The sequence below is a fragment of the Symphalangus syndactylus genome, chromosome X, assembly GCF_028878055.3.
Source record: "Symphalangus syndactylus isolate Jambi chromosome X, NHGRI_mSymSyn1-v2.1_pri, whole genome shotgun sequence".
NCBI classification, from domain to species: domain Eukaryota; kingdom Metazoa; phylum Chordata; class Mammalia; order Primates; family Hylobatidae; genus Symphalangus; species Symphalangus syndactylus.
In genome coordinates, this window is record NC_072447.2 from 24,548,901 (window position 1) to 24,565,298 (window position 16,398).

The window sequence follows — 16,398 nt, forward strand, 5'->3', positions numbered from 1 at the left end:
AACAATCTGGCCTGGTCACATCTAACCCCAGCAAGAAGCGCGTAGCTCCAGGCATTTCTTCACACATCTGTCTGGGAAACTGTTTGTTCCTTTCAGACACAACCCTGCTCCACTTCAAAGGAGAGTCTCCAAAATTTCAAACTGCATAAAAGGCAAAGTGAATATTAAAAAAGAATGTTTCCAGATATTGGATTAGTTTAATCAATTACTAGCCTCTCTCTAAAATAAACGTTAAAAAGGGAGTTTTTTGTCTGGCTCATTTTCTTTCTCTTTGTATTCATTTTCTTGTACCATATTCCCAGCAGATGCTGTGGAAAATATTCATGAGCTTCCTCACAAATTCCCCCAGTGGATACTCTATTTCTCTTCTTCATTTAGGTTTTCTGGTTAGAGTTCTCATGTACAAACTAAAAAGCAAGGCACTGGTGTGTCTCAATCTCCTTCTATGTACTCTCAGGTTGATTTGGAAGGTTCAGTTATTAATAATGAACACTTTGATTCAAAAATGCAAGTGATTCTCTTAAAAACAAGAGAATTGTGGCATGAAGCATACCATTTCTGAGCATATCAAATGATGCTGGACTAGTAATCTTGTTGAGTTTGGTATTTCGTTAAGTTCCATAAACAACACTCTTAAGAGCTATTATATGCGGAGTACTGCGTAGGATGCTGGGAATTTTTGAGCAAAGAAACAACCTTGAAACAATTTAGTACTAAATCTAGTTACTTATTTTCTAATTAAGAAAATTGATGCTCATTTACACGAGGCCACAAAGCTAGCTGGCAGCAGCAAGGAGGAGAATTTCAGATCTGTACTTTTCTATTTCATCTAGAAAAATTTCAGGCCAGTTACTCCAAGGGTTATATGATGTCCTTTTGAGTCTCTTAATGGCTCTTAAAGCTTTGGATTTACAAATGTAATATATCTTGGCTCTAAAAATTACATCTGTGGGTATATCTATACAACGGAATATTATTCAGTCATAAAAAGGGATGAAACACTGACACATGCTACAATGTGGATAAAGCCTAAAAACATTATGCTCTGTGAAAGAAGCTATCAAAAAGGCCACGTATTGTATGATCCATTTATATGAAATGTCCAAAAAAGGCAAAACTTCATAAAGACAGGGAGTAGACTGATGGCTGCTAGGGGCTAAGAGGGGAGGGGAGATGGGGAGTAACTGCTTAATGAGTATAAGGCTTACTTTTGGTATGATGGAAGTGTTTTGGAACTTGATAGAGGTGGTGGCTACGCAACAATGTGAATGTTCTAAATGCCACTGAATCATGCATTTAGAAGCAGAGTCTCACTATGTTGCCCAGGTTGGTCTTGAACTCCTGGGCCCAAGCGATCACCCTTTGGGAGGCCTTGGCCTCCCAAAGTGCTGGGATTACAGGTATGAGCCACCACACCCAGCCTTAAAATGGTTAATTTTATGTTGTGTAAATTTCACCCATCTAAAAAAGAATATACATGTAAAATGCTCAAAATTCGTAGAAACAGTTTCTATAGTTATATTTCTGGCAGATTTTCAGTGTTGTACAGGAGGGAAGGAGAGAGGCTAATCAACGATGTCATAAATGTAACGATACCGGGATTGAAAGATGCAAGTGAAGAGGTATAAGCTCTGGAAACAAGAGTTTCAAGTGTTTGAATGAGGGTAGAGAATCTAACTGCATCTCCTGACCCTTTCACCAAGAAGTAGTGAATAGCAGAGTTGAGTGCTTTTGTTGACTAAATATTGCACCCTGGGGGATTGGGCTAATTATTGTTACCAACAGCTGCTAATTTAGACTGATGGATATGGAGATGGTTGCTAGGCATTTTTGATTGATGGTCAAGTTATACTTTAAAAATGCTTTCCTTATGACCCATGAACACAAAAAGTCCTTAAACTTCATAGAGGTCCTAGGATTATTCTCAACAAATATTTATGAAGCCCTTAAACTATGCTACACACCAAAGAGCCCAGAATATATGTATCGATGCAGAAAAGTTAAGAGAAATGCTAAGGTGCCATTTGAACTCTTAAAAGATATTGCAAAGTGAAACACCAATTAATTCTCTGTCATAATGTCTGGCAGGGAGAACTGTTCTGAGCTACTGGGAAACAAGCACCAAACTTGCAATTGCATTTCCCTGGCTCTAGCAGTTTCCCTGCCCACTGGCGGAAACCTCTTTATTCAGGCTCATCCAAAATAGATTTTGTTCCCAAGTTTCTCCTGGTTCCATGGTCTATAAACAATTAAACAAAACATTTTAAATCGAGTGACACTGTTAATAATGTCTACCATCTTGATGGTAGGAACTTTGTTACATGGGAACCAAAAGGATCAAAGTTCCTAGCCTGGGAGGCAAAGGCTGACAGCAAGAATCAGTGGAGATTACTGCAGCTTTTAACATCTACACATTTGTTTTTTGATGGAAGGAAAGATACTTATCTTTGGCTACAACTTCAAATTCCTAATTGGAGTGACAGGCAAGGGGAAATCTGCCAAATTCAACATTTTAGGCCATGTTTTTATTTCCCAAATCCTTATTGCCCATCTTCTGGCCTTTTGGATAAGTTGCCAAAATCCACTAGGGCTGTTAGTGCTATGCCACTTTCTCAACTTCTTGGTTTACGGCCATGTCTGGGACACATGGGGCCAGTTTTCCAGAAGGTGGACGTGTCTAGAGCTATGCTGCTCACAAGGCTTCTGCCAAACAATGTGCATCACCAAAGTAAAACCCAGTGAGGCCTCACAGTAACAAGATAGGTTTACTTTGGTCAGCCCAGGAATTGCCAAGCACATTTGGTCTTGAAAACGTGCAGTTATCTTAATGCCCATGAACACCCTGCAGACACACTTCCAAAACCACTTATCAGATATGCTCTAATTCTTAGAACCAAGCAACATCTTTTCAGAATTGACAACTGGAGTTCTTGGCTTTGTATTCTGGAAAAGATCCCTGAACTGCCTATTGTAGTGAGGAACAGAAGGATCACCTTGAGGAGTCTGAGAACCTCCCAGGTGCTTTGAACAATAGGTACTATTCAGAGGGAATTTCCTTTTTATCACCTTCTTGATACAGAAAAGTTACTGCTACAAGTGATTTTAATTCTAGATTCTTCATAAGCAGACCAACTTTCTTATGCCTGGACTTAGTGAATAGCTTTGCTTATTTAACATAATGCTATAAAGGTGCATATACAATCACACCAAAGACCTATCTACTAGTGTAGCTTGAGAATATAGTACATTATACATTTGCATTCATCTAGTGAGTGGGAAGGAAGAGAACTAGTATTTGTTGCATGTTCATCTTGTGACAGAAACTAGGCTAATGTTTTTACTACATTATTGCATTTTATCCCCACAATAACCATCTTAGGTAGGAATAATTGGTCCTATTTTACAGATTTATGGATCCATTCATTCATTCACTCATTCATTCATGTCAGGCAGCTTGCAATGTGCTGGGGCTATAATGGTAAAAACAAGGTGGCTAGGGTACCTGCCTACTTGGAGTATATGAGCAAAATTAGCCAATGTTAATGCTATCTATAATTACTAAGCAATTAGCACAGAGCCAAACAATCGGTTCCAAAGCAAAAGCATCTCCTACAATGTAAAGCTTGAGGCTCTCTCCCCTTTTGGAGTTGTTTGATGTTTCTGAAATGAAAAAAAAAAATTTACAGTTTTGATTCAGCTTGTAGGAGGACATATCCACTTTAAGTCACTTAACAATGCAGAAAATCTCATCTGTCTCACTGCAAGAATGCCTGCAGGATTAAAAGTTTGTTCTGGGCTCCACACCTGAATTGAAGAATAAAGATTGTTTGGAAGTGTACAGGAGCCAAAGCCCAAGGCAGGCACAATAGGAGACAGAAAAAAGAAGTCATGTCCTAGAGAAGAATGTTAAGTGACAGGTTGATGAATAGGAGCAGGTAGACAGAGAGTAGCATTGGAAAAAAGACACACAAGGCGGGCTAGACTGACATGTTGAAACGTGAAAACAGAAATCCAACTAACACTCATGGAGTAGCTATAATGCTAATGATCTGTTCTTAGGAACTTAAAGCAATGTTATCACGACAGTGACAGCTATTCTGAAACCAATTTTTTTAAGTAATTTTTTATTAGTAAAAACAATTCTTTTGTGGGTACATAGTAGGTGTATATATTTATGGAGTACATGAGATATTTTGATACAGGCATGCAATGTGAAATAAGCACATCACAGAGAATAAGGTATCAATCCCCTCAAGCATTTATCCTTTGGGTTACAAACAATCCAGTTACATTTTTAAGTTTTTTTTTTTTTTAAACATACGATTAAGTTATTGACTATAGTCACCCTATTGTGCTACCAAACAGTAGGTCTTATTCATTCTTTCTTTTTTCCCATTAACCATCCCTACCCACCCCCCACTCCCACAACCCCCTACTACATTTCCCAGCCTCTGGTAACCATCCTTCTACTCTCTATGTCCATGAGTTCAATTGTTTTGATTTTTAGATTCCACAAATAAGTGACAGCATGCAATGTTTGTCTTTCTGTGCCTGGCTTAGTTCACTTAATGATCTGCAGTTCCATCCATGTTGTTGCAAATAACTAGATCTCATCCTTTTTTATGGTTGACTAGTACTCCATTGTGTATATGTACCACATTTTCTTTATTCATTCATCTGTTGATGGACACTTAGGTTGCTTCCAAATCTTAGCTATTGTAAAAGTGCTGCAATATCAGGAGTGAAGATATCTCTTCTATATACTGATTTCGTTTCTTTTGGGTATGTACCTAGCAGTAGGACTGCTGGATTATATGACAGCTTAATTTTTGGATTTTCGAGGAACCTGCAAACTGTTTCTGAACCCAATTTTCTAAGTAGAAAATAGCTCAAAGACCCATAGTTAAAAAGTGGCAGTGCTAGGATTGGAACCCAGGTCTGCCAACTTCTAGTCTAAGCCCAGTATCCTTTTTCTATATCCTAGCTGCTGGAAGGATAGAAAGGCTCAGGAATTAGCCAAGGGGATTGACAAATAGTGATGGAAGGAGAGGGGATTGCAGAAACAGAGACAAGGCTCTTGGCAAATTTTTACAGACTCTGTGAATTCAAACCTGACAGAAGCACATTCTTTGTAGAAAGAGAAATCAAAGTCATGTTCCTGCTCTTGATGAGTTGGGCTTGTTATAGACAGAGCTGAATGGGAGCAGATACGTCCCACTGGAACTGAGGGAGATTGTATGTGGGCATTCCCACACCTGTGCTATACTTCAGATGCATATCTTCTTTCAGCAATAACTGTTATGGGGTCACATCATCTCTGGTCACTAGGTAAGAATTTACTCATGTGACACTTGGTCGAATCTTCAGGGATTGATGAAGAATGCAGTTCATAATAGCCATTTCATCTGGACACCTCAAAGTTCACAGATGGAGAAAAGTACTCTTGGATTCCGGTTGGAAACCGTGACCTAAGTGTAAACGCTATCTACTAGTGTCCTGGGTACACTGGAGTATTAGTGCTATTTGCAGTTTTTAACTTTAAACTGGGCCACTGGATATGGCCCAGGGAAAATAAACATTTGGAACCAAGGAGTCAGGAGGAAAGAAATGGGCCTCTCAGAGTAAGGAGGAGAGCATCTTAAGTACATAACAGGGATGATAGCCAGCTGTTATCCATGCCTTTTAGAAGAGATAAGTATCTAATCAGCTACAAAAGGAATTTTCCTCAAATATAAGAAATAATACAGTCAAGCTGGTTGGATAGTAGACCAGAGTTGTAAAAACACCATACATTACTCTTTAAGAAGAGTGAAAATGGAGATGTCAATGACTACCTCCTCTATGCGATATTTTGAGAATTAACACAAGTTTCCGAAACAAGCAAGCACTCAATAAATGTTAGTTTCCTTTCTCTTTCTTTGAATGCATTTGAGTCATAAGATGGCGAGTATTTTTTTTCCCTAGGCCAGGGGTTGGCAAAATATGGTCTACTGCCTGTTTTTGTAATGGTTTTATTGGCACACAGCCACACCCATTTGTTTCTATATTATCTATGGCTGCTTTACAGCTAGCTACAATGGCAGAGTTGAGTAGCTGTGACCAAGACCTTACAACCTGCAAAGTGGAAAAAATATTTACTTGATGATCCTTTATAGAAACAGTCTGCTGATCTCTGCTCTAGGATGAAGATCAGCATGGATGAGCTCTCTGGGGTCTTCTAGAGATAGGATTCTATTATTGCTTTGGATAAAGGGCAGTTGACTCTGAAAATTAGAATGAATGAAGTCAAGGCCATTATCATCAGTGAGAGATGTCATTTATGTGGCATTGGCTGTACCTGGCCCAGCCTAGTGCTTCTCTTTGTTTTTTCATTTATTTATTTTTTTTGGAGAGAGAGTCTCACTCTGTCGCCCAGGCTGAAGTGCAGTGGCACGATCTCGGCTCACTGCAACCTCCACCTCCCAGGTTCACGCCATTCTCCTGCCTCAGCCTCCCGAGTAGCTGGGATTACAGGTGCCTGCCACCACGCCTAGCTAATTTTTGTATTTTTTTTTTTTTAGTAGGGACCGGGTTTCACCATGTTAGTCAGGCTGGTCTCGAACTCCTGACCTCAGGTGATCCACCCGCCTTGGCCTCCCAAAGTGCTGGGATTACAGGTGTGAGCCACCGTGCCCAGCTAGTGCTTTTCTTTGGATCCACTAGAATTGCTATAGGTGTTTGTGTCAGTGAAGATGAGCAATTTTTATACCAGTCAAGCATGTGTGCTGAAGAAATACTTATCCTTGCCAGGTTTACTGCTGAGCCAACCATTCAGATAACATCACGTTAAAGCTCCCGACCTGAGAATAAAGAGTATTTTAAAAGAAGGCCGTATGAGGTTGACAGTTTGGTCCTTGCTCTCCTGCAGCAGTTGGCCTTGACCTTTTCAGGTGAGGCCAAGCTCCTCAACCAAACGAAAATGGGCCTAACAGAGAACAACACATGTGTGCTTTTAAAAGAAATAGATGAGCCCTGTGATGGAAGATTCCCTTTAATGTTTTTGCCTTCATTTTGACTCTTTGTTATCAAGTGTACGATAACATCACATCGGAGAGTCACAATAAATGCTGGTTTTGTGCCACCAGAAGCTCCCCCTTGTCCAAAAACAGGTTGATTTTATTCTTTCTAACTGGTGGACTCTTGTTTCAAAGGCCTTGAACTCCAGACTCCAGGCTGTTACTGAAAGGGCTTTCACATGTCAAAAGGAAGCATCTTTAGCTGGAACAAAACAGCTCGAAGCCTCTATTCTCTCTGGTACTGAGCCTTGAAAATGAAAATAAAAGCAAGGCGAGGGCAAGACCAACCAATCACACCGCAGATACCAGAGCCTAGCAGCCGAGAAGTTCCCAGGGGCCCCTGCACTCACCTCTCGGTGATATTCTTAGCAGTCTGTAGGAAACGCGCATGATCATTCTCCTTCAGAGAGTGTTCCGCTTGGGAGATGAGTGATGCCGACCGCTCAATGCACTGTTTGCAGTTTGCAATCTGCTGAGCCAGTTTGCGAAGCCTCATCACCTTGAACAAAAGAGGCATGGAGAGAGATGGTTACATGGGTGGTCTTCCTTAATGAATAGGCATCAGGCTGGATCCTTCATTTTGTTGTGTTATCCTTCCATAAAAGTTCAAAAAGTAGGCATCAAAAAGAGATATATCAAAATATGGAAAGCTCCGTTATGGGACTCTGGTTTAGATATTCTTTATCTCATTGGAGAAGCGTTGCTAATTCGTTTTATGAGGAAACACTGAATTGTGAATTGCTTCCCTGTTGATGGGAAAAAAAGGTGTTGCCCAGTGGCAACTTACAAAGGGTCACCAGACCTCTTCCCTGGACTATTCCACACAATGACTGCAAGACTGAGGGAATCCTGGAACTTTCTCTATCTCAGGTTTATCTTCTTTTCATCAAGAAGATAAAACATCTTTATAGGTGGTGAATCGATGGTTTAAATGAAAGCCATTTTCTAAAAAGTTTTTTTTTTTGCAATTCATGTAATAAAATCGAGAATGAAAAGCATTAGGTGTTACTATTTCCCACACTACCTAAAACTCATGTGTTAAATTAATAGAAAGGGAGCATTTTTCCCATTGATTAATATTTTTCCTGTTGAGCAGATGAGAGAAAGCCAAAAAAAGCACAGCTGGGCCATTTCCCCTCACTGGGAACGTCATTTCCAGGCACTTTGTGCTTACTTGATAACTAGGAACTATTTTGATAAGCATTTCCCAGTTGGGATAAAAACGCATGATTGCTTCACAGCCTCCATTCCAATTCCTGATTCTGTCTTGCTTGAAAATGTCCCTCAAACGTAATTGACCATAACCTCCGGGGCAGGCCAAGATAAGTCCAAGGTAACCCACTTGACCGTTCGCTCTGGTGTTTGAAATGTGCTGTGAGATGAAGTCCTCTGGCCAGAAGCCAAGTTAAAATTAGACAGCTAATTGGAATTGCCGTGTGCCTACTGCCCCCAACCACACACCCAGGGACAGGTTTCGGCCGGCTTTATGATAATTCTGGAATGGAAAATGGTCCTGGGTGAAAGGGTACGGAGGAGGCCAGTTAATCTGTCTTACAGACAAGGCTGGCTCAAGGCTCTCTCCAGAATTCCTGCTAATTCTAAGAAATTCCTTCTTTCTCCAAGTCGTCATTATCATCCCTGTATAACTCTAATCTAAGAAAAGGAAGGAAAGAGATGTCAGAACTTGAGGCCTCTAAGGAACATCCAATTCCAAGTGTGTACTATAAGCAAACAAAGGAAATTCATACTGAATTAGAGGCAGCAGGCACAAGATTTCAGGCAAGGGTGAGAAAAATTCCTGAAAGAGTCAGAGAATGAAATGTCAAAACTTTAGGGCAAATAATATATGATTGTGAGCCTGGTAAAAGACTTAATGCATTACAATTATAGTTACTGTCCCCAGTGGATTAATTGTATTCATTAGTGGAATAAAATAACACTTATTTTACACCAAATAGAATTTAGCCTCTGGCATAATTCTATCTGGAGGCAAAGCTAAGGAAGGCATCCAGTGCAGCGCAGGATATTAGAACATGTTCATAGAAACTGTCAGAGGAAGGAAAATTCCAGAAGGAAAACGAATTTATAGTCCATAGAACAAACCAAGTGAACGGAATATTTAATCACACAGCATAAAGAATCATTTAAATTACATGGCAGAATTGCAGATGTTTAATACAATTCCAACAAAAGAAAATAAGGTCAAAATATTCCTTTAGAATAACGTCTTGACAACTACTTATCCTTTAGATATGCCTATTAAAGACCACACATTTCAAATGCGATGATGCTTGAACTCCAGTTTCTTCTTTTCTTTTTCTATCATGATATTGAACATTAAAAGTGACATAACAGGAAAAAGAATAAAAGAACCCTAAATCATGCAAAAATTAAAGCAAGACAAAATGAGAGTCTCCTGTGAAAATATTGGAATGTTCTACAGAGAACAATTTTGGGCATTAATTTTAGTTATAGGTTAGTGTACAATTTCATCTGATACACCTGATTTAAGTTTTGCAAACCTAGTGTGTAAAAGAATCAGCTGGGGATCATTTTGAAGAAAAACAGTAGATGTTTGGGTCTACTCTCCAATATTTGAGTTAAGGAGTTGTAATTCGCAGAGTAGGAGGAATTTGCATTTCAATAAGCAACAAGTGTTTTTAAGCCTGCAGGTGATGAATCATTAGGACAGTCAGGACTAGCCTTTAAAAAACCAAATAGAAGAGGAGAAAAGCAAATAGCAGAGTGCATTCCTGGTAGAAAAGGCAAGTTGGGTTTTGTAAAACCTTTTGTGTGTGTGCATGCATGCACGCTGTATTGTGATGTCATATGTATTTCTTACTGTGGGTTACAGTAAAAAAAAAGAAAAAAGAAAAACACTGCTCTAAGTTAGGTGTTCATAGGCTGTGATCTGTGGGCCAAATCAGCATACAGCCTGTTTGTGTAAATAAAGCTTTATTGGCACACTGCCATACTCATTGGTTACACATAATCTATGGCTGCCTTCTTGCTACAATGTTGTGCAGAAGTGAGTTGCTGCAACAGAGACCGTATGGCAAAGCCTAAAATATTTGTTATGTGGCCCTTGACAGAAAAGTCTGCTGACCCCTGGCTTAAATGATTATAGTCAGATGGCCCTGATTTGCAGCACACTCTGAAACACTGTCCTACTTGTCACAGCACTTCAAACTGAGACACCCAGCATGGAGCGAAGTACTTAGTTTTCCATTAGACAACACTTTTTAATGCATTATTTTTAAAAGCTGACAAGGTGAATAAAATTTGATGTTTAAAACATATTAGATACTGACACATAAGATTCTGTATATGTCTGCCTTGATGCTACAGGGGAAATGTTTTCCAGTCAACTCTTCATTTTTCCTTTGGGAAGTGAGATTACCACATTGTAACTTTTGGAATTTACTCCGTACTAGTCATGGAAATAGTTTGCCTGCTGGAATCTCCTTTTAGCAGGGACACAGGCCTGTTTATATCATTTTATTTGCTGTTTATTATACCTTACACATTCTTTTAAAAGCCGCTTTATTTTGCTTGAATTTTAAACACTTATTTTTATATAAATGCTTTTTACATGTATGTAGGATACACACCCCAAAACAACTGGGTCCAAACAATGCATCCTCAATTCACACAAGTATCCTGAAGATGAGGCCTGTTCTCACCATCTCTTTAAGGCCATGGAGAGCTCAACATTTAGTCCAAGTTAATTTTCTTAAACTTTTAAGATTTAGTGTACATAAAAGGCAGTGAAGAAAAGAGACCCTTATTTTGTTGAGCTTTGGCCTTCAGAAGTCTACCGTAGATCTCCGTGTCTGAACATTAAATGAATGAACTCAATCTGGAGTTAACTCTTTGTGTGTTGACATGAAACTTATCCCCAACTACTGAAAAAAAGAAGAAAATTCTTTCCCAGGGAGCCTCATGGCTTAAGACTCTCCAGTCCATCCACCTATAAAGGCTGTCGAGTTAATTTGTTTCAGAGAATGTACAATGGTCCAAGAGCAGGAATCATCAGTAGGTACTAATGCATAATAATATCACCTGCTTGGTGACCTCATCGATTGCAGAATTTGAGGTGAGTTTGACAGCTGAGTGACTAGTGTCAGAGATAGAAAGGGGCAAAATAAGGCAGTTGATGAAACTCACTTTTGTGGTCTCCACAATTCTGCCTGGTTCTTGCTCTACCTGCCCACTTCCAATTGCTTGTCAGAAGGCCCCACCATCCCTTCTTTAGACTCAATGCCCTCAGTTGCCACTGCCACCCTGGGGTGCAGGGACCCAAGTCCCCCAGTGAACCCCAAGTCCACACTTGCCCTCCCTGTCTGGCACCTCAGATTTCCACGGGTTGGCATTCACACCCTTCCTCTTAAAAACAGGCCTCTGACACAATATGCCCTGGCTAGGGACTTGAGTCACTGTGAGTTTCAGGGTTTGGAATCAACTAGTCCTTGGTCATGTGCCAAAGTACTAACTCAAGAGAAAATGAGTGGGGGCCCTCATCTTTCCCAAGTAACATCTGCTTTCTAAGATTGCCTTCTGAGATAATGTTGCTGAGCAAATGTATACTTTTTAAAAAGTGAAGCATTCCATACATACAAAAAATTTAAGAATATAGTGAACTGTCCTGTACATAGTACCAGGTTTACAAAATCTCAGTATTTTCATCATATGAGCTTCAGAGTTTTCAAAAGGAAGTAAAAAAAGATTTTTTTTGAGACAGGGTCTTGCTCTGTCACCCAGGCTGGAGTGTGGTAGCATGATTACGGATCACTGCAGCTTTGACCTTCCAGGCTCAAGCAATCCTCCCACCTCAGCCTCCTAACTAACTGAGACCACAGGCACATGCCACTACACCTGGCTAATTTTTATTTTCATTTTTATTTTTTGTAGTGATGGGGAACCACTATGTTGCCCAGGCTGGTCTCAAACTCCTGGGCTCAAGTGATCCTCTCGCCTTGGCATCCCAAAGTGCTGGGATTATAGGCGTGAGCCACCACACCTGGTGGTAAAATATTATTGATAGCATTAAAGACCCTGTGTGGCACTTTATAATCTCATGTCTCTCTCCAGAAGAAAAGACCCTCTTGAATTTAGAGCTGATCACTCCCAAACATGTTTATGTACACATACCTAAACAATGTATGGGATTTTTTGGTAGTTTATTAAATTTTATATAATGCTTATCATTACATACAAATAATTATAAAACTTGCTTCTGTTTTTGTGATTTGTCCATGCTAATACATATCACCCTAGTTCATTAATTTTAATTTCTGAAGACTTTTTCATTATATAATACACAATTTATATGTGTAATAAACAGCTGAATTGAGATAGAATTTACATATCATAAACAGTACATACTTAAAGTGCAAATTTGATAATTTTTCAAATATGTATGCACCCATGAAACAGTCACCACAGTCAAGATAATAAACATATATATCATGCCCCACAATTTCCTCCTGCCCCTTTGTAATTAACTGTGCCCATCCTTTCCTGTCATCTCATCCCTAAAAGCACTCATTGATTTGCTTTTTGTCACTGTAGATTAGTAGAAAGTGCCGTTTCTTGAATTTCATATGAATCTACTCATACAGAATATACTACTTTCTGTCTGATTTCTTTCATGCACCCTAATTATACTGAGATCCATCCATGTTGTTGCATTGTAACTAGGGTAACTAGTTCATTCCTTTTTATTGCCAAAGAGTATTTCATTGTATGATTATGACACGAATTGTTTACCCATTCATCTGGGTGAACATTTGGGCCATTTCCAGTTTGGGGCTATTACAAGTAAAATTAACACGAAATTTCACCTACAGGTCTTTTTTTTTTTTTTTTTTTTTTTTTTTTTTTTTTTGATAGGGTCTAACTCTATCACCCAGGCTGGAGTATAGTGGCACCATTTCAGCTCACTGCAACCTCTGCTTCTTGGGCTCAGGCGATTCTCCAGCCTCAGCCTCCTGTGCAGCTGGGATTACAGGAGTGAGCCACCAACACCTGGCTAATTTTTGCATTTTTTGTAGAGACAGGGTTTCACCATGTTGCCTAGGCTGGTCTCAAACTCCTGAGCTCAAAGCAATCCACCTGCCTCGGCCTCCCAAAGTGCTGGGATTACAGGTGTGAGCCACCGTGCCCAGTCTCACCTACAAGTTTTGTATGGGCATAGCTTTCCTTTCTCTTGGTAAATACCTAAATGGCTGGATCATATGGTAAGTGTATGCTTACTTAAGAAACTGCCAGCTTTCCAGCGTATACTACTTTAATTCCCACCACCAGCAGTTTGTGAGAGCTCTAGTTCCTTCACATTCTTGCCAACACTTGGTATGTGCCATCTTTTGAATTTTAATTATTCTAGTAGGTAGGAAGCAGTATCTCATCGAAATTTATTTTGCATTTCATTAATGACTAATGATACTGAACCATCTTTTCATGTGCTTATTTACCATCTGTGATGGTTAATACTGAGTGCCAACTTGATTGGATTGAAGGATGCAAGTATTGATCCTGGGTGTGTCTGTGAGGGTGTCGCCAAAGGACATTAACACTTGAGTCAGTGGGCTGGGGAAGGCAGACCCACCCTTAATCGGGTGGGCACCATCTAATCAGCTGCCTGCGAATATAAGCAGGCAGAAAAACATGAAAAGGCAAGACTGGCTTAGCCTCCCAGTCTACATCTTTCTCCCATGCTGGATGCTTCCTGCCCTCAAACATCAGACTCCAAGTTCTTCAGTTTTGAGACTTGGACTGGCTCTCCTTGCTCCTCTAGCTTGCAGACGGCCTACTGTGGGACCTTGTGATTGTGTAAGTTAATACTTAATAAACTCCTCTCTCTCTCTCTCTATATATATATCCTATTAGTTCTGTTGCTCTAGAGAACCCTAAGTAATACACCATCCACACCTCTTCTTTGGTAAAGTATTCAAATCTTTTATGCATTTTGGTGAAAGGCTTGTTTTCTTTTTTTTTTTTTTTTTTTTTTTTTGAGACAGAGTCTTGCTCTGTCACCCAGGCTGGAGTGCAGTGGCGCGATCTTGGCTCACTGCAAGCTCCGCCTCCCGGGTTCACGCCATTCTCCTGCCTCAGCCTCTCCGAGTAGCTGGGACTACAGGCGCCCGCCACCACGCCCGGCTAATTTTTTGTATTTTTGGTAGAGACGGGGTTTCACCGTGGTCTCGATCTCCTGACCTCGTGATCCGCCCGCCTCGGCCTCCCAAAGTGCTGGGAGCTTGTTTTCTTATTAATGAGTTTTGAGAATTTGTTATATATTCTGGATACAATCCTTTATTAAAATAAATAATTTGTAAATATTTTCTCCTAGTTTGTGGTTGGTCTTTTCAGTCTCTTAACAGCGCATTTTGAAGAGGTTTTTAATTTTGATGAAACCCAACATGTAAGTATTTTCTTTTATGGATAACGCTTTCGTCATTTGTATGTAAAGAATCTTTGCCTAACCCAAGGTCAAGATCTCCTCCACGTTTTCTTCTAGAAGTTTTACAGCTTTTACCTTTTACATTTAGATATATAATCAATTTTGAGTTAAGTCTTGTATATAATGTGAAATATGGATCAAACTTCATATTCTTACATACAGATATCCAATTGCTCCAGCACCAGTAACTAAAAAGACAATCCTCCCTCCACTGAAATTGCCTTTGCATCTTTGTTGAAAATCACTTGTCCATATATGTATGAATCTACTTCTTAAGTCTTTTTGTTGATCCTTTGATCTATTTGTCTATCTTTATGCAAATACCACATTATATTGATTTCTGAAGCCTTATAATAAATCTTGAAATCAGCTGATGTTAGTTCTCCAACTTTGTTATCATTTTCAAAGTTGTTTTTTTTTTTTGTTTTTTTTTTTTTTTTTGAGACAGAGTCTCTCTCTGTCGCCCAGGCTGGAGTGCAGTGGCGCAATCTCGGCTCACTGCAAGCTCCGCCTCCCCGGTTCACGCCATTCTCCTGTCTCAGCCTCCTGAGTAGCTGGGACTACAGGCGCCCGCCACCATGCCTGGCTTATTTTTTGTATTTTTAGTAGAGATGGGGTTTCACCGTGTTAGCCAGGATGGTCTCGATCTCTTGACCTCGTGATCCGCCCGCCTCGGCTTCCCAAAGTGCTGGGATTACAGGCGTGAGCCACCGCACCCGGCCTATTTTTCAAAGTTTTAAATGATTATGCTATATATATCCTTTGTATTCTAGCATGAACTTTAGAATCAGCTTGTCAATTTCTACAAAATAACCTGCTGGAATTTTCATTGAGATTATGTTGAATCTACAGGTTGATGTGGAAAGAACAGAAATCATAACCGTTCTGAGTCTTTACCCCATAACATGATACATAGCTTCATTTTTTAGTCATCTTTAATTTCTCTCAGCAATATTTTGTAGTTTTCAAGGTCTTTCAAGTCTCACCCATCTTTTGTTAGATTTATCACTAAGTATTTCAAATTTGTGAGGCTGTTTTAAATGGAATTTCTTTTTTTTAATTTCAATTTTCAATTGTTACTAATATATTGAAATGAAATTGATTTTCGTATTGTGATCCTATTCTATGTCAAATGTTTCAGTCTTTGCTTTATGGTTCTTTTTTTAAAAATTGTTTGGTCTAAAAAAAAATCCCTCCTACTCTGGGATCATATGTATGTTTCCTGTTAATGTGGTTCTGTTAACAGATATTCTGTAGTTGAGCCATCCTTGTATTATAGGAATAAAGGCTATTTTGATGTGTTTAATAAAACACTGATGGATTACATTTTCTCATATTAAAAAAATATTTTTGTGTCTATATTCATGAGTGATATTTTCTCACTCTAGATTTTTTAATGTTGTATGTATTTGGTATCAAGATCATACACTCTACATAAAATGTCTTCTATTTTCTGAAGTAGTTTATATGAGAATGAGATTATTAGTTCCTGGAACTTCTGTTAAAGTAAGCTATAGAATTGTAGGGGGCTGGTGCCATTTTGGGGCAGAAATGCAAGTTGAGGGACATTTTCAGTGACTTATTAAATGTCTTCTGCTTTTACATTTTTGGTTTATTCAAGTTTTCTACTACTTCTTTACCTAAGTTTTCAAATTATTGGCAGGAAGACATTTACACAATTTTCTTATGTTTAAAAAAGTCTGTATTGTAGTTATGATATATTTGTTTATGGGGACCCACACTCTTTTTTCCTTCATCAACCTTAACTACAGATTGGTCTTTTAAATGATTTTTTACAAGTAAAACTCCTCCTGATTAAGGGCTGGCAAACTTTTCCTGTAGAGGACCAGATAGTCAATATTTTAGGCTTTGAAGACCACATAC

At 39.2% G+C, this 16,398-nt stretch overlaps 1 protein-coding gene across 8 annotated transcripts in view; it reads right to left on the reverse strand.

Moving 5' to 3' along the window:
• MID1 (midline 1) overlaps nt 1-16,398 on the reverse strand; it is a 673,077-nt gene that overhangs the window by 36,194 nt on the left and 620,485 nt on the right. For all 8 annotated transcript variants that reach the window (XM_063634953.1, XM_055266923.1, XM_055266925.2 and 5 more), the window contains one exon: nt 7,406-7,554. In XM_063634953.1, coding sequence (XP_063491023.1) covers nt 7,406-7,554 — 149 coding nt within the window. The remainder of the gene's footprint in view (nt 1-7,405; nt 7,555-16,398) is intronic.